The sequence below is a fragment of the Hoplias malabaricus genome, chromosome 1 (assembly GCF_029633855.1).
Source record: "Hoplias malabaricus isolate fHopMal1 chromosome 1, fHopMal1.hap1, whole genome shotgun sequence".
Taxonomy (NCBI): domain Eukaryota; kingdom Metazoa; phylum Chordata; class Actinopteri; order Characiformes; family Erythrinidae; genus Hoplias; species Hoplias malabaricus.
The window spans coordinates 59,893,130-59,917,336 of NC_089800.1; the positions used below are offsets into that span (position 1 = coordinate 59,893,130).

General features: G+C 36.0%; 2 protein-coding genes across 2 annotated transcripts; both read left to right on the top strand.

The window, feature by feature from the left end:
* The first annotated feature begins 1,362 nt into the window (after nt 1–1,362).
* adpgk2 (ADP-dependent glucokinase 2) lies at nt 1,363–9,387 on the top strand. The gene is made up of 6 exons (XM_066680463.1): nt 1,363–1,670; nt 2,814–2,973; nt 4,020–4,210; nt 4,557–4,653; nt 5,653–5,789; nt 7,272–9,387. Exons 1-6 carry the CDS (start codon nt 1,481–1,483, stop codon nt 7,940–7,942), a joined length of 1,446 nt encoding a protein of 481 aa, XP_066536560.1. The 5' UTR covers nt 1,363–1,480; the 3' UTR covers nt 7,943–9,387.
* A 909-nt stretch (nt 9,388–10,296) lies between these two features.
* psma3 (proteasome 20S subunit alpha 3) lies at nt 10,297–19,973 on the top strand. The gene is made up of 11 exons (XM_066680498.1): nt 10,297–10,448; nt 11,407–11,489; nt 11,641–11,764; nt 12,192–12,293; nt 12,851–12,924; nt 13,089–13,161; nt 13,615–13,680; nt 15,731–15,777; nt 19,477–19,544; nt 19,652–19,716; nt 19,792–19,973. The coding sequence occupies exons 1-11, from the start codon at nt 10,428–10,430 to the stop codon at nt 19,834–19,836; spliced, it is 768 nt and encodes a 255-aa protein (XP_066536595.1). The 5' UTR covers nt 10,297–10,427; the 3' UTR covers nt 19,837–19,973.
* Nucleotides 19,974–24,207: the final 4,234 nt, after the last annotated feature.

Consider the following 24,207-nt stretch of genomic DNA (forward strand, 5'->3'; position numbering starts at 1 on the left):
GTGTGGGTTTCCTCCGAGTGTTCCAGTGATCTCCCATAGTCCAAAAACCCATGCTGATTGGTTATTCAAATATGTCAAATGGTGTAAGTGCTTAAGTGAATGTTTGAAGTGTGAAGTGCTTGAGTGCAAGGCAGGAATGTTTGGGTCCAGGGTGTGTTCCTGCCTTGCACCCAAACTGGGTCTGTTTTGATACACTGCCCTAAGCAGGATAAAGCACAGAAATGAATAAATGAATAAATAAATTAATTAATTTCCTGATAATGACAATTTGTCAGGGTCATTTACTGTGTTCAAGTCCCGCTCTGGGTGACTGTCTGTGAGGAGTGTGGTGTGTTGTCCCTGTGTCTCCGTGGGTTTCCTCCGGGTGACTGTCTGTGAGGAGTTGGTGTATTCTCCCTGTGTCTGCATGGGATTCCTCCAGGTGACTGTCTGTGAGGAGTTGGTGTGTTCTCCCTGTGTCTGCGTGGGTTTCCTCCGGGTGACTGTCTGTGAGTTTGGTGTGTTGAATGAATGTCTTTGCACTATTATCTATTAATTATAGGTTATAAATTACTTTTTACTTTTATTTGTTTTTTAACATTGTGCACAGTTGAGACACTGTCCCAAAATGTTTCCTAAAATGCCATATTTAAAACATTGTTAAGACATAAAGAACGTTATTGTAAAGAGGTTTTTATTTACTTTAGAATATTTACTTGGAAAAGGAATATAAAATAAATTAAATGAAACAATATACAGATAATGAATGAATGAATGAATGAATGAATGAATGTTGTCAGCCATGTTCTGAATATTCTGAAAACAAACAAACAAATAATAGTTTTTATAGACAAAATATAATTTAGTGTTTTAAAATACCATAAAAACTGTATTTTGGCCCTTCCTGATGATAAGTTTGAAACACTAGTGGGAACACTTTCATTTATAGGCCTATTGTGAAGAAATGTGTATTTCAGTGCCCTCTAGCGAGTGATTCCTAAACACAGAAGAAATTCCTTCATTGAAGAATACCATGAAACAAACATAAATGAATCTAAATGTTCTCGTAATAAATAAGTAAATAAAAAAGAGAAAGGGCAAGATATATGAATATTAACATGTATTTTAGGTATTGCACTGACAGAGGTAAGAGTAACCTCTTAATAACATTACCAAAAGCCGCAATAATCACAATATTGGGTCTAGAGAGCAGAGTGAAGGCACAAGCTTTATAAGGTAAATAAGTTAAGTATCAACAGCATATAATGTTTTGTATATTAGTGCGGAGAAGATATGGACTTTTAATTTGTCCTTTGTAAACCATCTTGGAGCGGATGTGACGTGTCTCTCCTCCTCTCTTTAGACCCCAGTTGAAAGACTACTACGTGACTGTTCCCCCAGAGCAGAGCAGTGGAGAGGGGAGAAAGAGGAGCTAAAGGAGCAGTACACTCTGAGTGAAGTGGAGTGGAGAGGACAGTGTGTATGTGCGAGTGGGAGTGAAATGGCGGTGGAGCTGCGATGTGGACTGAAGTACGGGACTCTGCTGTCCATTGTGGCGGTTCTGTTCGCCGTGTGGCTCCGCTCTCCGCGCTCGGTTCTGGATGAAAGGCTGGACACGGTGCTTTCCTCTTTGCTCCGCGCAGAGCAGAAAGTGGGTATGAACAACATTGCCAGACCGAGAGTGGCTATAGGTGAGACACAGACTGGGTTTACTTTCCCTTTTCTCCTGCTCAGTGTGTTATTACAAAGTTAGACCGTTAAACGTACCTACCATTCATTGAAAGTTTTATCTGAAAAACCTTTCAGTGAATGCTTTTGTGGTGATTTTTTGCAGCTCACATCTGTGAAAATGTGTTTTATTTTAAATGCATTTTTGTTTTTAAAAGTTGTTGTGCTCATTTATAATTTTTTTTCCAAACTTGGTTCTTTGGGGTACTGAAAGTGTTCTTTGAGATCATTCAAAATATCACTTGGGGCTGTTTTTTTCTGAAATTCCAGTAGTACTGTTGAAAAACCGCTATAAAACTATACTTTTATATATTAACAACTACATTCAAATTGATTTTTATACCCAAAAATCTCATTAGTCTGCTTATAATTGTCTGAACTTCCTAACCCTAATGTCTCTGTGGCTGCCCTAACTCCCCATATGGTCTTAACTCTTCAAGTACTCTTCAAGTGGCCAAAGGGATTATTTTGCATGCTGCCAACAGTCTAACTCATTCTCTTTTACATAGGTCCTGTGTGTGTTTTACTTGAACGTGTTTAATTCTGATCATCCATTTCATGTTTTAAATTTATGTACCGTATTTGTAAATTAAATGTACCAGGTTTACTTTGCTGTCACTATTTACAGACTTTAACCTAGTTAAAACTTACATAATTATGGTTTAGGGTGAACTAATCAGTCTTTTGTATGTGTTAATGATCCTACTCAATTGTCCAGTAACTCTGCACTTCACACATCAGCTAATTAACATTCTTAAATATTCTCAAAATCCATTGAAATGTCCTCATGGACTCACAATCTGTGCAATCATGACACATAATATAGATATTTCTGACGTCTAATACCTTGTCGTATGCTGTTTGACCCAGGATTACTTGCCTTGCTAATTGGCCAATAAAATATGTAATAGAGAGATAAACATAATAATAGACTGAAACATTGGACTGCCAGCATTAGATGTGGATATAGTTTACATGTTCTAATATTACTACTGATGAATGTCATTTCTATCACTAATTACAGAAAAAGCAATGGCTCTGACAAAACCAGTTAGAAATACTGCATGATGATTTTTACTGTCATCTCACACACTTTTTTTGATCAGGCTTTGGTGGCTGTGTGGACATCATTGTGGATGCTGTGACATTGCTGAAAAAGATTGGACTTCAGCCGGCTGATCAACCACTCCACCATGACTACATTGAAAATGAAGAGCAGCTTGCCCAGAGTTTCTCCTACTTCTTTGCTCCTGGAGCTGCTTCAGAGTAAGCAGACTGCAGAACTGTTAATACGTTCACCGTCAGCTCCGGAAATCAGCAGAATTACAGTCACTTAAACAAGGATTCCGCTCATTTCTGGAACTGACAAGTTAGAAATGTATGTGACTGTTAAACAGTGTACTGAGTTTTAGGATTTTTTTTCCTGTCTTCTAGTGGGTGAATTGTGAGTGTGTGTTGCTTGTACCACAGTACTCAAATTTCAGGAATGTGCAGATGCCTATCGCTTTATTTGGAAGAAAACACACCAGAGACTATGGTTAAAATGTTTGTATGAGGAACCTTTTTACATTTGAATAGCAGATAATTAGGATAATTCATGTGTATGTAATATTGTATTAGGAATAATATTTTGATTCCACTGTAATGAAACAAATAATATATTAATACTTAATGACATACTACATATTGATGTAGGATTGCAGCTTATATATAATTTATTAATACATTTTTATATATCATTTTTTTTAAGACATGAGGCATGCAGAACCATTCATTCATGAATTTAATGTTTAAATTATTTATAGATTTTATATATCAACTAGGCATTTTCTACAGAATGGACTAATAATTTAAAGTGCAGTAAACACTCTGAATAATTCAGATGCATCAGCTTCCACTTTTATATATAGCCTTCTACAACAAAATGCATATTTCAAATTCTAGCAAGCCTCAGCAAGAAATGAAAAGGGCAGTAAGCACTGGAGTCAGCCGGCCAACTTAAATTACAACTAGTAAAATCTATATATATATATATATATATATATATATGTATGTGTGTATATATATATATATATATATGTATATGTGTGTGTATTTTTATTACAAAATATTGCATTAAAAAGAAATACAAAAGAAGACATGTTTCAGAATAAGCCATCATATCCTTACATCTGATTTTTCATTTTTCAAATGCTGATTAAAAAAAAATCCACTTCTCCCTGGCTTTGGACGTCTCATCAATCAATTTAGCTTTGTTTCTGTTTTGTGTTATGACTTATCTTCTCCTGCTCTCTCTTGTACTTGTCTTGCAGGAGGTTTGTGATGAATGACACACTCTTCAGTCAGCTGGTGGAGGCCTCTCGAGAGTTGCCAGGAAACCGCTGGTCAGTTGGGGGTAATGCTCCTGTAATGGCAGGCAGGATGGTCACTGAAGGATGTGATGTGCTGCTGGGGGGCAGCTTCAGCACAGACTTCAATGATGTTCTCTCACAACATATTACAGGTAAGATACTGCATCCAGTTTAGGGAAAATGAAAATTGAGCTTCAAAATAAAATTAGGATAATAAATAATACTTAATTATAATAAATAAATATATAGCTCCTCCAGGCACGTTAGTTTATGCACAGTATTTTCAAATACATTTCTAAAAAATCTGAATAATGGTGAATTTTAATATCATTAAATGTATATGTAATAGTGTTTTCATTTTCTAAGTTGTTTCTGGTAAATTATTTAAACTTACGGTTTCATTTGTTTTTACACATTTTCTTTGGGAAGGACTATTGGTTGTTTTAACTCTATCCAATATAAAAATACATTATTTATGTAACTTTTTTGTTCTCTTAGTGGCAGGGAAAACAGTGGAGGAGCCTGACATCCACCTGATTTTAGAGTATCCCACTGGTGCTACCTGGGGTCAGTACACCTCTCGAAGGGCCAACAGGTGGGTTGGATTTAGACTTTATTATTTCTAGATAATTAACACTGCTTTGATGCATTACATTACCTTCCAGTTCAGTTCCCTTTTGGAAGTCCAGTGTATAAAACAACCAACGTTACACTGAGTAACATTGTGACATGTAAGTGATGATAGGGTTAGACTTGTCATGTTGTTTTAAATCAGTCCCACTGATAATGCATTACATTCGGACATTGTTGTGGGATGTAAGATGCCAGTAATCTAGAATCACTTTCATGTTTTGCTTTTTTGCAGGCAGGTAAGTCAGTCTCACATCATACAAGTAGTGTGGTTTGCAAATCAAGTTATGTAAATAACAAACCTACTTTACATTTATCTACTGGTCTGTGCTATGACCTGCTGTGACAGTGATTGTAAGAGGCTTATTCTTTCATTTAGTAAAATGGGAAGGTGTGAGCCAAACACATGCAGTGCTGCTGGTTATCTCATGTTACAATCAAATAAAACTTTATTACCTTAAATTACATTTAAAAAAAAAAAGGTAGACGAAACGGGGATTGGTCTTCAATGCGTCAGACTTTTTAATTAAAGTCGTAGGGTAAAGGATAAGATGTTTACATGCAAAGTTTTTGTACAAATTCTTCATGTGTGTGTGTAAATATAATGCAACAGGAAAGTTAGATTGTTATGGTACATCTATTAAGCGATAGGGTCAATCTGATTCTTATTTCTACTGTCCATTAATAAAAGAATATTTCTATCTCAGAATTCATTTCCAGGCCCTTCTCAAAAGTGTTACGTTACTTTGTGTGGACATTTTACTGCACCCTTCAAACTACTGTAGGTGGGGTTAAAGAAGACCTCTTAAATCCTTACTACAGTAACCCTCCATAGTTGTTCCTGGTATTGGTGAGGGGATTTAGCTACACGTCCTAGGGGTTTAATCTCTTTATGTGGAAATTATTCCAGATTTTTAGAGGACAGTTTGTGAAATTGCTCTTAATACTCTTTGTTCTTCTTTAGATACATTGTCCACAGCGATGACCATAACCCATACTTGGATTCTATGGAGGAGTTTGAGAAGAGGCTTCAGAGTTTTAATCCTGATCTACTGGTGGTGGGAGGGCTTCAGATGATGGACAACTTCCCTTTCAAGCGAGGTAGTCTCAGCCATAGACAATCATTACGCTTATTGATACAAGTGTAAAGATGCAATGAAGAACACCTAAAATATCACATGCTTTCTCGAAAGCACTCAAGGTTTACTTAAGTAGTAGACCTTAATGTTAAAAAAGACATACATGATTGTATTTAAAAAACAAAACAAACAAACACTTTTTTAATAAAATTCAGAATAGGTTTCCTTGCCATTCACTAACTCTCCAGTCTGTTTGAGCACTGGAAACCAGTCTAATGTTTTGAAAAAAGACCTGGTGTCAGTACATGAGTTAAAAACAAAAAACAAAGTGGCTCAGTCAGATATGCAAGGTTTCCTCACTCTCTGCTTACGGCAGAAAAAATGCCAACGAGCCTCCAAATGATTATTTTTTTATTCCTGCTCCATAGCTGGATAATATTGCCATTTCAGGTTATTTAGGGATGAACCAACTCTAATTCAGGAGACTGCTAACTGCATGAAAGTAAACCAAAAGTGCTAAAAACTAAACAACTTGAGTTACATACAAATGAATTTCTGTGCTAATTCAAACGGTGAATAAAAACATACAGACAATTTAAACTTCAGCCACATAGAAACAACTGTTGTTTTTGTCTTTAAATTATGTCTATATTAAATTTAATGTGATGCTTAAAGTAGAAAATGTATTGTTTCATATACCATAACTTTGTTGAAGGCGAGTTAAAGCATGAACACTAACCCTCCTTTAGCACGATTACTGATAAATCTTTATAAAAATTGGGGAAGCTGAATTGTAAGAAGATGGTGGGTGTGACATTAGCACGTTTTGTACTTTACTAAAAGATTGTATCCATGGTATTTGTTCTCTCTCCCTTACTGTTGTCTTTGAAAACTGTTTTCATGGTGCCATGAGAAAGTAGTGATGGTTCTCTACGGTCAGTGGCTTCTATTTGTTTTGCACTTTATCATCAGTTTGCCCTGGAGAGAAATCAGGATTAACTGTACTTATACACTCATCCATGCACCAACCATTGATGATGTTTGGATTTTATAGCAAGAATATGTCAAATACAGAAAGAGTCAGTAAAATTAAACACTATATACTTGTACAAAGCTTGTTACTGTGCTTTTTTATATAGTTGTAGATGGTCACTGTTCACCTTGTCTTTAAGTGTCATTCCGTTGACCAGTAAAATCAGCTATACTTTTCCTAACTCTAAATCGTAGGACAGGCTCAGGCAGGACTATTTATATGAAACCACGTTAAGCATAAACAATTTAACAAATGAAAAATTTTACTCCCTTTCAGAAAAGTGATAGAAAAACTTAAGTTCATTGTGGAATTAAAGGCAGAATTTAATTGCACCTTTATAACACTTTGGAAAAAGAACTAAACTTGGTAGTTCACATGTTATAAATGCTTTAATTCTTGAAAATGTACTTGCTTGTTCTGGATAGGTTAATGATGTTTATAGTCCTGAGTTGATGACTGCCTGTGTTTTAGGAGAGCGTGAGGCTCTGCTGAGTCACCTGACAAGAATCATTTCCTCAGCATCCACTCAGACCAGTGTTCATTTTGAAATGGCCAGCTTTGTGGATGAGGACCTGATGTTGGACCTTCTGAAGTTTGTGCTGCCCCACGCTGATTCTCTGGGAATGAATGAACAGGAGTTGCCCAACCTCCTTGGTCTGTTCCGTGGCAGCAACTTGACAGTGCTCTCTGACCCCAACCCCCGTGTGGCCACTGTGCTGGACCAGATGCGTGAGCTCTACCGCCTGGTTAACCAGCGGCACAAGGAGACCAGAACTGGCCGGCCCCTGACCAGGCTGCACGTCCACACACTAGCTTTCCAAGCCATGATTGTCACCCGCAGTTCAAAGTGGAAGAACACAATGTCAGCCGTTGCCAAAGCTTCACTTACCGCCAACCGCCACGTGTGCGGCTCCACAGACATAGACACTAGTAAAGCGAGGCTTATCATGGACGAGTCTTTCTCTGTCAGCAGGATGGAAGGCAGCCAGCGGATTCCTTTGCAGGAGTCTCGTCCTGTCTCCTGCTGGACTGAGGAAGATTATGAAGTCTGTGTAGCTCCTGTGCTTGTGTGCACTGAGGTCTATCAAACGGCTGGAGGAGGAGACAACATCTCTGCTGCTGGCCTTGTGCTGCAGATATAATTGAAAGCTGTCTTATAACACATTGCTGAAACTGAATTGAAGATAACTTTACTGTCTGAACAGTCTGAAGCCACACAGTCTTACAAATGAACTTTAAAACTAACATTGGGTCCAGAAATTCTAAACTTGTTTTATGGCTTTTGCACACTTTAGGGGCCAGTCATGTAAGAAACACTCACCAACATTCTTGAAACCGTAAGTGTTATTAGTTTTAAAACCCAAATCTATTCTGAGCTAGAAAATGTACGACTGAAATGTCTAGTGTGATAACTTCATTCTGCTATTCCTTGTTTTTATTCTTTCCTTTTAAAAACACTTTTCTGGTAATCTGTGATAGGAAACATCAGCATGTTTTTATTTCTGATTGCCCAAAATGGAATGCATTTAGACAATATCAGTAGCTTAATAATTTATGTCTTCTTTCTGGTTAGGCTGTACCTTTTGCATTCTTTAGATACAGAGTTTTTAAAAATGCAATATTACCACATCTCACCTCTCATCTGCTGGGTACATTTACTTTGTGTTTTAATCTAGAAGCCTACAATACTGTGAAAGAGGTAATCCTAATAAATGTTTTGGTCAGACCAAGGATCCCAGAGGGAACACTAAAATCTCAAGCAATGAGTAGCATAGTTCTGGGTTCTCACATCCATAGTTTCATTCTCTCTGCTCTGTACCTGCAGTTTTAACCCCATTGTCAAAATACCTCCTGTGCCTATGGAAGGATAAGCCGCATACTTGATATTATAACATATCTGTCAAAAGACTAATTAACTACATATTTAAAGTAGGTCTGCTTTCAAGAGATCTAGATGGGGGTCTTTGTTACACTCCATTTATGGAGCACAGCTAAAGGGTGGTAGTCATCGGAAATGTGCCATCATGTGAGAGCTATTGGGAGTGTGCACAGACACTCAACAGCTGACAAAAGGATGTGTCTCAGGGATTGATGAGCTTGGATATTTGGAGACCATATCACTTGAGTTTGTTAGAAATGACTGAGCTGCTATGGAGCCAGACAGCAGCTGTCGTGGTGATGCTGTTTGTTCCAGCCTATTGAGATGGAGTTGAGCCTGATTAATAACTGATAATGCCATCAAGAACAGGTATTTATATTGCATGAGGTAAACATGCAATAGGAATTTTAGTTTTTTTTTTATTTTTATGTATTACTCTATACATATTTGATGCAAGTGAAAATGCAAATAAAATTATTGAAGTTTATGACTGAATTGTAGCATCTAAATGAGCCATAATTGGCAGAAAATATACATATCTATAGTCTGTTCTAGTGTGTTGTGCTGCAAATGACTGGTTTGCTTAACTGCCCCTTTTGTAATGTTTTGACTTTCTATCTCTGAACCAAGTCAGTGAAATTATAATGCTTGGTTTCAAGTGAGAAATATATGCTCCTGAATTTCTGCTTTGATTTGGATATAATAAAAATGTACATTCCATTTATCTGTCATTTGTATATTTCATGCTTAGGGATATTGCTTTTGCAGTATTTTTTTGTTTTAACCAAACCTTAAAAGACATGCAGACACTAGAATACTTATTTGCACTTCGCAGACAGTAATACTTCAACAATCTATATTGACAAAGGCTTTTTATTGTGAGTTGAACAGGAAATGAACAGTACTTTAAAATGTATTTGCATAAATTGGGTATCCAAAGATATTTCTAAGTTGAATAAATATGTAAAAAAGTTATTTATAATGAAAGAGAAATAGACATGTGGCAATGCAGAAATACATAAACAAATAACTAGATAAAAGTATAAATAGTATCGACATAAATGTAAAAATAGAAATAAAAATAGAACTGTGGAAATAAATACAGAAATAAATTCTATATATTTAATTGCACATTTTCATGACAAAAATATATTCATTCATTAATTTTTTTTTACATTATTTATTAGTTTTTTCTTTTATCATTTTATATCCTCAAGTCAAGAAACCATTACAAACTTTAATATCCCTCATCCTCCTCAAACTCACAACATTCTAGGCATAAAAATAGCACGGTTATCTTAAGAAAAAACACAAATGAAGTAAAAAAAAAAAAAAAAAAAAAAAGCAAATACAGGGCCTCACATGTACACTATATAAACAGCAGGAAGTGAACAGGCGATAGTTAGATTTAGAGATTGAGTCCTTGGTCATGTACATTTAAAGTGATTTAAAGCAGATTTAAAGAGGCGCAGTGCAAGTAATTTAAAATATATATTATAATGTGTTTTTAATTGCATTATATTTGTTCATTTTATTTTTACGTGTAATGCATGACGACCAAAGCAGGAGGATTTTTTTCTCCAGCAGGGAGCAGGGACTCTTGTTGTGAAGGTTTAGGAGAGCTTCTTTGTGATTGGACAGCGCCTCTAATACGGAGTCGGTGTCGGCGCTGCAGTAGCATTGAGGCTAACGTGAATGAGGAGAGGCTTCTTTAGTTGTCTAGAATTTTTTTTAAACTGTAACTCGCAATGAGCTCCATCGGGACGGGGGTGAGTGACTGGAATTACACACTCTTTGTTTGTATTGATTCCTTTTTTAACCTTGCTCAGTCTTCAGGGTTCTTGCTGGTGTTTTTGCGAGTCATTCTTGTAGCTTTTAGCCCATTTACCACTCCGTCGAACAGAAAGTGGTTATATAAAGTTTCACAGCGTTGCGTAATTAATCCCAAATTCCTGCGTTGTTTAGCAGTTATTGTAGTTTTCCTTTCCGACTTAAATGCTGCTGTGGGTATTCGCTGCTCTTTTTCATGTGAAATGGAGCATTGCAGTAAGAACCTGTCGAATACGAAACCAACAGCTACTCGTAGCTGCATTGAACGTCTAGACTTAGAAGTTAAATTCCTTCTGATGTTTTAAAGAATTATAGTCAAAAAGAATAAATGTTAAATCAGAGAAAGTTTGTTTCATCTCATTTGTTTCGTAGCTGTGTATATAATTTTTTATAAGACTCTGCTGAGTCACCGCTTGCTAACAATGAATGGCGAGCTAACGTTACTGCTCTTAGCTCCAATGACAAGACTCTTAAAAGTGAAAGTAATTTTTAGACTAGACTAGAAGAGGTGACTTTTAACTGTCAATATCCAGAATTCCACTGTACTTATTTATCTATCTATATATATCCCTGCATCTGCATTTTATTTATTTATTCATTTTTCACTTTTACATGTTTTAATGCAAATAGAGTAGGAAACAAAACATTTAAATATTAAGATATACCTGTGCAAATCTAGGACATATTTTAGATTTTATGTAGCTACTTTTTTTCAGATATCACTGTCATAACAAAACCTCAAAAATAGAACATTTACTGAAGGAAGACAAAGGTATTTTTGTGTAGGTCAATATAACAAGACTGTTTTCAAACAACAACAAAAAGTATGTTTCTGAGAGAAGTCTTGTCATGTTTAACACTTTTTTATAAATGTATTTATTTTTTATCCCCATACAGTATGACTTATCAGCCTCCACATTTTCTCCGGATGGCAGGGTATTTCAGGTTGAATATGCCATGAAAGCAGTAGAAAACAGCAGGCAAGTGTCACATTTAATTATATTCTTGTCTGCAGTAACCACTGCCCATGCCTGAATGCAGATGTAGGGTGTCCAGTTTGATGTGACTTTGTTAAAAATCCATTTCTCCTAAATCTTAAGCATGCTGTTGACCTTTTTGTTATTCCTGCAGCACAGCCATTGGAATCCGCTGCAAAGATGGAGTAGTGTTTGGTGTAGAGAAGCTTGTCCTGTCTAAATTATATGAGGAGGGTTCCAACAAGCGCATCTTCAATATTGACCGTCATGTTGGAATGGTATGTGAAGATCATGTCATGTTTCAGTGTACTAAATAAGTACACTTTTTTACAATTTTTTCAAATTCCCCATTTTATATGTATTTATTATAATTCTTTTTTGTAATTTTCTGTTTAATTCCATTCAGCCAGTGAGCTTATAATAAAATTAAATAATACAGCCAGTATAATTGCTGATGTTTTAAAATTTATTTATTTATTTATTTGTCCTGGAGGGCTTTTTTTAAATAAAATAAATCAGAGGTCATTGGAATTCAGGGGCATTACCGTTAATGTAGTCAAATGCATACATGCAGTTTTTGCATGTTGTAATACATAAGTGCTTATAAGAATGATGCGGTTGATGCGAGAAAATACTTCTGTATGAGTTGAATGACAATGTTTTTAATATGGACATTGAATAAAAATGGATTGCTCTCTGCTTTAGGCTGTGGCAGGGCTTCTTGCAGATGCCAGATCTCTCTCAGAGGTAGCAAGGGAAGAGGCATCCAACTTTCGCTCCAACTATGGTCATGACATCCCCCTGAAGGTATGACCAAGTCTTTGACATCTCAGCCATGGAAAGGGGATGTTTGATGTTTTTAAATAGGGTGTTTTTCTAGAATAAAATGCATTGGATGTTTAGATATGTGAATTATCACTCTTTTAATTTGAAGTTGATTTAAAAACTATCAATATAATCTGGTCAGTACCTGGGACATTGTTAGCATGCTTTTATCTGCAATGTTTGGGCTGTGTGAGACTTGCAGGTTTCAGACTGTATTCTTAATTTCATGTATGTGTGCAGTTACATCTGCCATGAAAGCTCAGTTACAAATGATTTTATATAATAAAGCCCACATTCAACAGATGTGAATTCATGTATTTAAATAATTACGGGACAAGGGGGGACACAACCTGCATATGTCTAAAAGATTAATTCCATACAGACTACTAAAATGTTGATTTTAATTGTGAAAAGACGCAAATGTTTTGCTGTATAAAAGTAATTTCTGTTGAAAACATTAAAATTTTATGGGTTTTTTTTTATCATAGACGGAGTGCTTTTTACATTAAAATGACTTTTTTTCCTCATTTTCTGAATAGCATCTGGCAGACAGAGTTGCTATGTATGTCCATGCTTACACGTTATACAGTGCTGTACGGCCTTTTGGGTGCAGGTAAGTCTGGATTTTCATACTGATGTTTTAGTGCTTTTGGAGAAATTGAAACTATTTCTTGTGATGTGCAACACAGGTACATAAAAATAAATTAAGAATAGCTGGAGCCTTTTTCTCCAAATGTAATGTATTTGGAATGGTTTGACATATTTCACTTTCTCCAGTTTTATCCTTGGATCGTATGACGAAGACGATGGTCCTCAGCTCTACATGGTTGACCCTTCAGGAATTTCATATGTAAGATCTTACTGATCAAAATGATTTTCAGTGCCTATCTGTCTGAACATTGCATTGAATCTAAATTCACTAAATACATTTTAGTACCAATCTTAGTGTTTGTGATTTTTGTGGGGCTGAATGAATTTTCAGCAGAAGAAATTTCGGATTTGGTTCCAATTCTGAATGATGGGAATAGGCTGAGTGTGTTCAGAAACATAAGACAAAGATAAAGACTGTTATAGATGTATAATGGGCAAAATAAGGAGTAATAAAAATTATAGTTGATGTTGGTAAGAAAATACTAATTTAGCAAAAGTTTATTTTAACATTTGCTTACTACCGTGGGTAGCAGTATTTATGGATTTTTTTTGGTGAACAGACACAAGATGCAAATATTAAAGATACCTGGAAACAGAGAATAAATGTTTTGGAAACCCTATCCTAATTTTATTTGTGTTTTTCTTGTTTTAGGGTTACTGGGGCTGTGCCATTGGAAAAGCCAAGCAAGCTGCAAAAACAGAGATTGAGAAACTTCAGGTGAGATTCCAGTGTTTACAATGCGTTTAGGATTACTTGACCTATATATTTAGACCTTTTCATTTTTTGCCCAAAGGTTTAACGTTCTTTACAACCTTGTAATTATTAACTTTTGGTTGTAACTTTTTAAGAGAGCATTACTTCAGTAGAGTGAAGCCGCCTCATTCTTGAAACTTTGGTTAAACACAATCAAACTGCTAAAAATTTCTTACATTCTTAAAAACCCAGATTTTTGAATACTGCATAAACGCCAGATTATTTTTAGTAAAATGTGTGCATGTTAGTGAATATCAAATGTTTGCAAATTGGGAGGGCATGCATGTTTCTTTTCAATTAGCGTACCATTACAATAATCCCTGTCTATGGATTTCAAATGACTACCATATGAGGATGTGCTCCGACTGAAGAATCGCAGAAAAAAAGCCTTATAAAGCTTTACAAAAAAGAAAACAACAGGTTTGAGCAGAAATCTTTAATTTATGTACTGTTGATTTTAAAATATTTATATATACGATTAAGGAGAACCAACTTGGTTCTTCACAGTCGCTCACAACACATCCAATATATAACTATAAATAAAAAAAAATACAGTAAAGATTATTTTTGTATTTATAATTATATATGATTTTATATAAGCACCACATTTAAGAAGATAAATAATTTTAAATAATGATCATTTTAGGGCGGGATTACACCCTGACTCCAGGGTGTATTCCCGCCTTGCGCCCAATGATTCCAGGTAGGCTCTGGACCCACCGCGACCCTGAACTGGATAAGCGGTCACAGATAATGAATGAATGAATAAATTAATGCACGTTCACTGAAGTTGGTCCCACACGACTCTGCAAAAAGTGCAGGAAACTGCATAGAAGCTAAAGGCATTTATCCTTGACACATTCTCCTCCTCATGAACTTTGGGCCTTTTGTCTCTATAGTTTCTTATAGAGGGATAAATACTTGAGGATAGTTCCTGTTTGCAAGAGCTGCTTCAAATGGTTTTCTTGTATGAAGCAATTAATCAGAGATGCACATACGTGCGCAGCGACAATGTTTGGCACTGGCACTGCGATTTTCTCCGTTTGCTGTGCACACACTCATGCTAGTTGTAGTGTGTCAGACATAGCTTAAAATGCTGGGATGATTTTTGGAAGATTTGAGAGCTTAAATTAGTGTCTGTAACGTTCCAGTGTCCAATGAGCCAAGCGGGGACAGAACCTGAACATGTTCAGGAACAGCATGGGATCTTCTTGACTTTTTTAGATTTCAGTAGTTAACAGCAGTGTACCCGCGAGCCATCACTCAGCTAATGAAACGGAATAGTCTTTAAGGTCGCTAAAGTTCTCTCTGTAGAGCTCTGTCTGTTAAATACAGCAACAGTGCAACATCAGCCATTTACACAGATGGATGTCACAGACCGTCAGCTCTTTTTATATATTTTATATATTAATATATATAAAATATAAATAATCCAGGGCGGCATGGTGGCGCAGCAGGTAGTGTCGCAGTCACACAGCTCCAGGGGCCTGGAGGTTGTGGGTTCGATTCCAGCTCCGGGTGACTGTCTGTGAGGAGTTGGTGTGTTCTCCCCGTGTCCGCGTGGGTTTCCTCCGGGTGCTCCGGTTTCCTCCCACAGTCCAAAAACACACGTTGCAGGTGGATTGGCGACTCGAAAGTGTCCGTAGGTGTGAGTGTGTGAGTGAATGTGTGTGTGTCTGTGTCGCCCTGTGAAGGACTGGCGTCCCCTCCAGGGTGTATTCCCGCCTTGCGCCCGATGATTCCAGGTAGGCTCTGGACCCCCCGCGACCCTAAATTGGATAAGCGGTTACAGATAATGGATGGATGGATAAATAATCCACATTAAGTCATTTAACTGCATAAGAAATAAGACAGTTTAACAAATAAAGCTGTATTAGGATTTTATTTATTTATTTTTTATTTTCTGACATTACGTAAATTGTTTTCAGGAGCAGGTGTAAACTGTGTGTTCATTTTGACGAATCTAGGTATTCATGAAAAATAATTTTATGAACATCCTCCTTTGTATTAACAGATGAAAGACATGACCTGCAGAGAGCTGGTGAAAGAGGTTGCAAAAATGTAAGTGAAAAATCACATTGATTTATTTCCATTGATTGTTTTATATACAAGTGGCACTTATTTGGAGAAGTTAACTTAACTTTGTGTTTTAGTATCTGGGGGACATTAAGGCGTTATAACAGAAAAAAACACTGAACTCTGCAGTATGGTGCTTTTCCATATGCAGGGATGTCTGCCCTGAATTAAAATATGGCTTACTGCAAAAACTTACCGAACAAAGTTTGTGTGGCAGAGTGAACAGCAAAAACGTTTTATCTGACATTTTTAGTTTGTATTTTCCCCCTTTCATATGTGGCCCTTAATTATGATCCACATTCGATTCAACTGTAATGTGACTCCTAACAGCCAGATTAAATTCATGCAATTAATGTCAGTCCATCTGGATGTTCTTCATATTTCCACGCTAAAAGGATAGAAAGATTTGACAGCAGTGAGGAATGATCGCTACTTTTCCATCCAAAGCATTTTTGTCTCAATGTGGGGTATTTAGGGAATGGAAACAGACTGGTCAAGGCATTTTTGTTTTCCTAATAATCCTGGGAAATGAAGAACATGTCAGATTTTAAAAAAATCCATATACCTGTCAATCATTTATGAGAAAATAAAAAATGATGGACATTGGTTTGAAGAATTTTTAAAGAAATAAAAATGAGAAGAGCTAATTTCTCACTTCAGTGAGTACAGGAAGTATTTTTCTGGTTCATGTTTTTTTGTGGCTGTATAAAGGTAGCTTAAATTTAGATCCAGAAACATTAAATACATGGTCAGCCCTGTCCTTCTCTTTGGAGAGCCTATGTTTGCAGTAGAACTCTTGTATGTTTGTGCTTAAAGTGAAGTACGTTCATACGTCAGGCCAATGGATATTCACTGATTTTGGAATGTTTAATAGTCTTTGTACTCCATTTTCACATAGAAAATCATTTTGAAAAAGAAATGTTTTGAGATCCTGCACTGCACAATTACACATCAGTCTGTTTCAGTTCCTTAAATTCAAAACAGAAGTGCTTTCAGCTGATGGAATGGACATTTACCTCTGGTCAGCATTTGTGAAGCATTTTACTTTAATAATTGTGGATCAGTTCAGGAGTGTGGTCTGATCAGACTGATGTCAGATATTTGTCAAATTACAACCTCTCAATAAGCGTTTGGGAACAGAGGACACTAATTGTTGAAGTTTTGTAGGTAGAATTTTTCCCATTATTTCTTGAGGTACAACTTCAGTTGCTCAAAAGTCTGGGGTCTCCGTTTTTGTATTTTGTTCTTCATAATGTGGCACACATTTTCAATGGGAGATAGGTCTGGACTGCAGGCAGGCCAGTCTAGTACCCACACTCTTTTACTATGAAACCATGCTGTTGTAACACATGGAGAATGTGGCTTGGCATTGTCTTGCTGAAATAAGCAAGGATGTCCCTGAAAAAGACGTTGCTTGGATGGCAGCGTATGTTGCTCCAAAACCTGTATGTACAATGGTGCCTTCACAGATGTGCAAGTTACCCATGCCATGGGCACTAACACACCCCCATTCCATCAGAGATGCTGGCTCTTGTACTTTGAGCTGATAGCAATCCGGACAGAGATCTGCCCAGAGAAGCCGGCAGCGTTTCTGGGTGTTGTTGATTATATGGCTTTCACTTTTCTCTTTGCTTTTTGCCGCTTACTTGCAGAAGTTCCTCTAGATTCTCTTAAACTTTGGATGATATTATGGATTGTAGATGATGAAATCCCTAAATTCCTTGCAGTTGTACATTGAGAAACGTTATTCTTAAACTGTTGGATGATTTGCTCATGGAGTTGTTCACAAAGTGGTGAACTTCACCTCATCCTTGTTTGTGAAGGACTGAGCCCTTCAGGGATGCTTCCTTTATACCCAATCATGACACTCACCTGTTTCCAATGAACCTGTTTAACTGTGGAATGTTCCTAACAGGTGTTTTTTGAGCATTCCTCAACTTTCCCAGTCTTTTGGAATGTGTTAACGGTCTCAAATTCAAAATGAGTGGAGGAAGGGATTAAAAAAAGTTTATTCGTCTGAACATTAAATATCCTGTCTTTGTAGGGTATTCAACTGAATATAGGTTGATAAGGATTTGCAAATCATCATATTCCATTTTCGTTTTACACAACGTTCCAGCTTCACTGGAATTTGGGTTGTACAAAGATGGTGTGAAAAACTAAATTGGATTAGGGCCAGTTTTACCTGCTGTGTTGGGGTAGTTTTGATAACAGAATTAAAGTACACACCTTAGTTAGCCTTCCATTGAAATTCTGAGCTCAAGTGCAAACTCCACAGTAGACAAAATGCAAAATGTACATGATAAGTAAGCTGTTAGTTGTTACTGGCATTTGAATCATTATTGCAGTTGTCATTAAGATGAGCATGGTGTCATGGCTAATGTGCTAAAGGGGAATGAATCTCTGCCTTTAAACAATAGGATATACTTCTTGATACACAAACACCTCACTGACATTGTCTGAAAAGAAAATTTCTCCCATCCCAAGACAACGCAACATTCAAAGTTATTTATTTCGTAGAGACTATAGACTAAATAAGACAAGCTGTCTTAAAAAAAAAAATAAAAATTTCACATGTATTCCAGAAATGTTCGTTTCATAAAATAATTTTAAAGAAAGATTAGCTGATCTAAATAATCAGCTTGGAATACACAGAGCACTGACGATAGTGCTAAAACTATTTCGGAAGCTACGTTATTAGCTGAAACAAAGACATATTACACCATGTTACCGCCATAAATGTGCAGGAAGTTTTGTTTTGCTGCCACTGTACTTAATGACACCAATTTTTTCTCACAGCGGTGGTTTTGTTGAGATTTCATTGTTTCCCATCTTTTGACCCAAAACTCAGTGGTGCATTGCAAACAGTTTCCTTTGCGATATAAAAACAAACCTCTTGCTTTTCATGTTCTCACTCTCTAAATCTTCTGTCTCACACATACACTAGCTAGCCAAGGATATAAACAGATATGTTAGCACTATCAATTTATAAACATTTCCATTTTTGCAGTGAATCAAATCTAGACTAATAAATTAATGCAGCAACGTTATAAATAGTTGGATTGATTTTACCAATTCAGATTTTTCTTTACACCTCGAATGTGCTGGTATTTGATACTTAATTATAAAAATGATACTGTAATATTGGACACCAAGAATGTTTTCACACCTGATACCAAGTGGACCATTCAAACACGTGCTTTCTTTCCATTTTAACAAAAAGACATTCCATTTGTACTTTGTATGCTCAAACTATTTTTAAAGGTTTCCATTAAGCATGGTTATATAATAATGAACGGCTAGGACAAGGTCATTGTTATGATTGAAATTTTCAAGAAATTACTGGTATTACTGGTTTTATTTTATCCAAAATCTCCTTTGGAGCTCTGGTTAAAAGTCACAAGTTCACCCAATAGTCTAAACTGCCACTAATCACACTAAAACAGCACTTCATTCTGTGAATATATTTTTTACTTTTTATTTTATTGAACATGGTTTAAACACCAACACAATGGGTATTAAAAAAAAGTCAGAACTAGGCTTTATAATTGTACAGGAAAAATGTAGTGTTTTTTTCTTCCAATAAAATTATATATATATATATATATGTATGGAGGAAAGTTTTGCAAAGCTTCATTTTCTATCAATGCACAAATTACCTGTAATGTTTTTCTTTCTTCTCAGCATTTACATCGTACATGATGAAGTAAAAGACAAAGCTTTTGAGCTGGAGCTCAGCTGGGTTGGAGAGAGTAAGAAACCATCCCTATATCATTATTAGTGTTGTTTATATTATGTTAAAGGACAATTATACAGATGCATGGATAAAGTTAATTAATAAATGTATCCTTCTTTTCAGTCACAAAAGGAAAGCATGAACTGGTCCCTAAGGATATCAAAGAAGAGGCTGAAAAATATGCTAAAGTAAGTTCTTCTTCACTAAAGGTCTGGCTCTTATGTTTTACACTTTTGGCTCATATGTTATTTTTGTCCCTTCAGGATTCACTGGAAGAGGAAGATGACTCTGATGAGGACAACATGTAAACAGATTGATAACTAAGATCTTTTCAAATTACTTTATGTATCCCATTTTTCATGCACCCTGACAGCTCTCAACACTTCTTTAACTGGTAAAATTTATTTTATATGTTTTGTAGTCAAAGGAATGATGTTTTCTTTTGAGGGATTAAAAGATAAAATAAAGTTTAAATTTGTCCTCTTTGTTGCGATTACTCCACATACAGTTTAACAGACCAACTCATATGCACCGATGTATCCTCGTGTGGACTACTTGGTTAAAAAATGAATTGCTGCACTCAATCTGTGTACTATTTTTATATTTGGATTGCAGACAAACAGAAGTCTTTAGTAGTACACTGCAAGGACTTGAACCTTGTACTAAGGATTAGCAGTGCCAACCACCAGTGTAAGTAACCTTAGAACAACTGTTTGTATCCGATTGATATCCTTTGCAGTGTCAAGTCAAATTTAGCTTGATTCAAAGTACTGGGGCAGCATTGTTAATTTTTAAAGCTGCTATCTTAAGATCAGAAATTAGCTTATAAAATGACCATGACTAATTTGTCCTTGATTGCAACAGCCTTTGAAGCAACATGGGCGCTAGAATGTCACGGCCACCAATGTAACTCAATCAACTACAGTGGCAAACTTGGGCTGCAATATAGCATTTTGTGTTGTTCCTGGAGGACACAAGTGCAACAGACTTGTGCTTTGAGAGAATCACCTGCACCTTACTCTGACTAAGCCTTCTACTTAAGGTTACAGAGTGTGTGTATGTGTATATATATATATATATATTTTTTCCATTAACAGGAATGGTCATTTTACTGACCTTTAAACTAAATAATTCAACTTGTAGATTTAGTCTGACCTATAGGGGCAGACATTTATATATAAAAGACTACAACAAAAAAACAAATGCATCAGAATCCTGAATGAAGTCTCACTTAAATCCACGAAATACTTAAGATTACTTATGCTTAAAACAATTTACCAAAAAAAAAAAAAATTTGAGACGATGTACCTGACTTTAGTTATACTGTCAATTATTATAGACCGTGTTAATAAAACTCTTACAAATCTTCTCTTTAGCCACAAAAAATGCTTATTCTGGATACAGTCACTAGCCTAGCAGATTAGCAAAAGGAACACAGGTCATCCAGGCCTACCCTGCGAGACTCAAAGCAGTATGCTTCTCAGTGCTGTGGTTTACAGGTGTGTACAAGCATTTTGTGTTTACTACTTTACCATAAGCATTAATACCACTCAGTGTAAAAATAATTACATTTATATTACACAAAAACTCCTGCTTTGAGGGAAGCTAGATAAAGCTATGCTCAATTATTATTAACTACTACACTTCATCCTTGGTATCCCTTCAGTAGATAAAGCCTTGTTTAACACCCAAATTGTTAATCAGTTAATTTACAAAAATCACACGCATGACCTACAGTCCCATCTCGCTCAACATGAAGTAGTGCAGAACATCTTGTGAAATAAATATTTTTGCATTTTGGAATTTGAATTGCAGAGAGAAGCATTTAGTTATTACAAGGCTAAAAACGCAAAGTCCATTTTTCTTCTTTCCTTTTTTTGTCATATAAGATATATTGGTCATAAGTCGGTGGAACCCCACCAACTACAGAATATTGTAAATACTGAGTATGCTAATTTACTATTACCAATCAATTCATTCTATTTTGCAGAAAGTTATTACAGGTTTTTATCATAGCTATTTCTTCTGAATGATTCAGTTTTAGTAGCTTCAGGTAATGAGCACACAAGAAATTGTTCTTCATAGATGACTTTAGAAATTCATCAGAATTGGTCATACTAGTTCTTGTATACACATCCTCTTACCTGAATACACAAGGTATTGCACACATCTGCAAACTGAGCATATATTTTAGCGCTTTTTTCCTTTTAGTCTGTCAGCATTTCAAAATTATTTTTATCTGGGTAGCTTGTGTTTTGGTTTATGTTTAATACTGAAAAGAACTGTGCACCTCAAGAGTTGGACACGCACAACACGTTTCTGGAGTCAGCACTGGACTTGAAAAACCGTAACCCTCCAAAGAGAATGACTAACACTTCATTTAAGATACTAACCTAAGCAGCAACCACTAAATATACTATTGTATTATCCCACATTCAAAGTAGGTGATATGTTTAAGGCCACAAACTCATGGCGCCCCATGTCTGTCTCCTGCAGGTGTGTTCAGGGCCATTTGTAATGTTGCTTGTGGGCGTGTACGGTATGTTAATTTGAACAGTGAGATGGTGATTGGGCTGACAAATGTTTGTAACCAATAATTTTGTTTTGTCACGTCTGTGTTTTAACTCATTTGTCTGAAGTAGAGAACATTTTAGCTTGTACTTGTCGCATGCCATCTGCTGCCAAGTCACAGCAACAAACTGCCAATTCTTATAGGAAATGACTGGTTACCAGTCACTTTGTTGCCGCCTTGTGTGATCAGGGGTTAGAACCAGTGTCTTAATGAGACATTAAACAATGTTGATTCTCCAGTTCTCAGTTTGCGACTGGACTTCATTACTAACACTTCTGATTATATCAGGTTTATCAGAAGGAACAATACCAGAGATGCAATGAAGGTCCTCAACAAGTAATAAACAGACGTCTTAAATTTACATTCTTGCAATGAAAAAGAAAACTATTGCCTACAGCTAAATAAATATATTCATAATTTTGCCTTTCAGAGAGTTCCAAGAAAGAAAAAAAGAAATTAATTCTATAGAATCTATGGCATAATCAGTGCTAGTCGTTGACCCCAAAAAACACACACACACAAAAAAAAAGACACACAATAATTGATAAAGAACAAAGTAAAAAAAAAAAACCATCACCTAGTCAAGTGTGAAGTGTCGCCTGATCTGAATCCTAAAGCAGAAGGAAAAGCTGAAAAAAATCATTTGTAATCACCAGCAGAATATCTTGGCAAAGATCTGTGCTAACATCCTTAGCATGGATAACCACAACTGTTATAAGGTAGAGACACATGCAAAATATATTGAAATTCAACAATACAAAACCAATTATTCCCAGAGAAGGGTGTACTGACTTTGTTACAGATCCTTTGAATATACTTGTCCAGTCAAACAGATTTTTTTCTCATATTAAAGGCAATTCTGGTGAACAGCTGTTGGTTTGTTGAACTTTGAGATATATTTGATGTCACAAAAATAGTTGGTGTAGGTTTCAATGACACACAACTATGAAGCAGGAAAGAAGTAACATCCTCATTCCTTTTCATGCTTCTAAAATCACTCGAAGTCCAAACACTTTCAGATGCAGTTCCCCTGCCATCTTGATGAGCACTTTGATGTATGCAGTACATAGGCATGTTTCCTGGTGGCACTGATAGAATTATGGCTTTGATACAATTCTAAGTTGCACAGTGACTCCGTTTTCTAGACATCTATTCTATAAAATGTGCTCTGGAACCAAGCAGTCTTTTCATTCCGTCACCGAACGTAATGTCAAAGTCAGGTAGCAAAGCCATGAAGTCTTGTTGCCGGAGGGGTGAAGAGGACAGCTCCTCTCAAGTCGGCATCAGTGCTCTTCTATAAACTAGAATAGATTCACTTAAGGCAGTAAAACTGACTCAATTACCTTGTGCGCCGAAATTATATCTTCATGACAAGTGTATTTAAATTCTCATCAGACCTTTGCCTCTAGCCATCCTGTGCATGAGCAAAGAAAACACCCTGATGCTGATTGGCTGGACTAGTGCTTTGATGCTTGGTCTAAACCATATTCTATGCTTCCCATTTACTGAGCTAGGACTGTGTATAAACAACAGACCTTTTTTCCAGTAAGCAAACAGATGTTAGAGAACTAGCAAATGGTGAGGAAATATTCTACAGATTTTACAAGAAGTGTATTGGATTAAAATCATGTGCAGCACTTTAACATTTTCTTTAATGATTGAATTTTTAAATAATGAATTCTTTTTTTGTGAAACATTCCAACTGATATCAAACAGATGTTAAGTAAAAATAAAACAATCAAAATTAATCTTGTTAACTAGTGCGGTTTTTTTTATGCCTGAAAAGATTTTAGCCTAAATTCCATCAATAATGACTAATAGGTTATGACTGAATAGGTATTACATCAAAAACTTCTAAACCGTTACAAATGTGGTTGTTATTTGTATTATAATATTGACTATACATCTATGTATCTACCTATGTATGTAAAATATAACATATTTGGGAAATTATATATATATATATATATATATATATATATATACACACACACACACACACACACCCGGTTAAAAGTAGTCGTTAATGTCGTTTGTGTTTGCTCTGTGTACAACCTCTCTCTGTCCCACCATGTTGTCTTCCGTTACGTCAACTGTCCAGGTCTGA

Excerpts from the sequence above, each read along its gene's own strand:
- adpgk2 (XM_066680463.1), top strand. The coding sequence starts at position 1,481 with ATGGCGGTGGAGCTGCGATGTGGACTGAAGTACGGGACTCTGCTGTCC. Across the intron at positions 1,671-2,813 it reads CAGACCGAGAGTGGCTATAG|GCTTTGGTGGCTGTGTGGAC; the intron begins GTGAGACACAGA and ends TTTTTTGATCAG. Across the intron at positions 5,790-7,271 it reads CAACTTCCCTTTCAAGCGAG|GAGAGCGTGAGGCTCTGCTG; the intron begins GTAGTCTCAGCC and ends CCTGTGTTTTAG.
- psma3 (XM_066680498.1), top strand. The coding sequence starts at position 10,428 with ATGAGCTCCATCGGGACGGGG. Across the intron at positions 10,449-11,406 it reads TGAGCTCCATCGGGACGGGG|TATGACTTATCAGCCTCCAC; the intron begins GTGAGTGACTGG and ends ATCCCCATACAG. Across the intron at positions 11,490-11,640 it reads AAAGCAGTAGAAAACAGCAG|CACAGCCATTGGAATCCGCT; the intron begins GCAAGTGTCACA and ends TTATTCCTGCAG.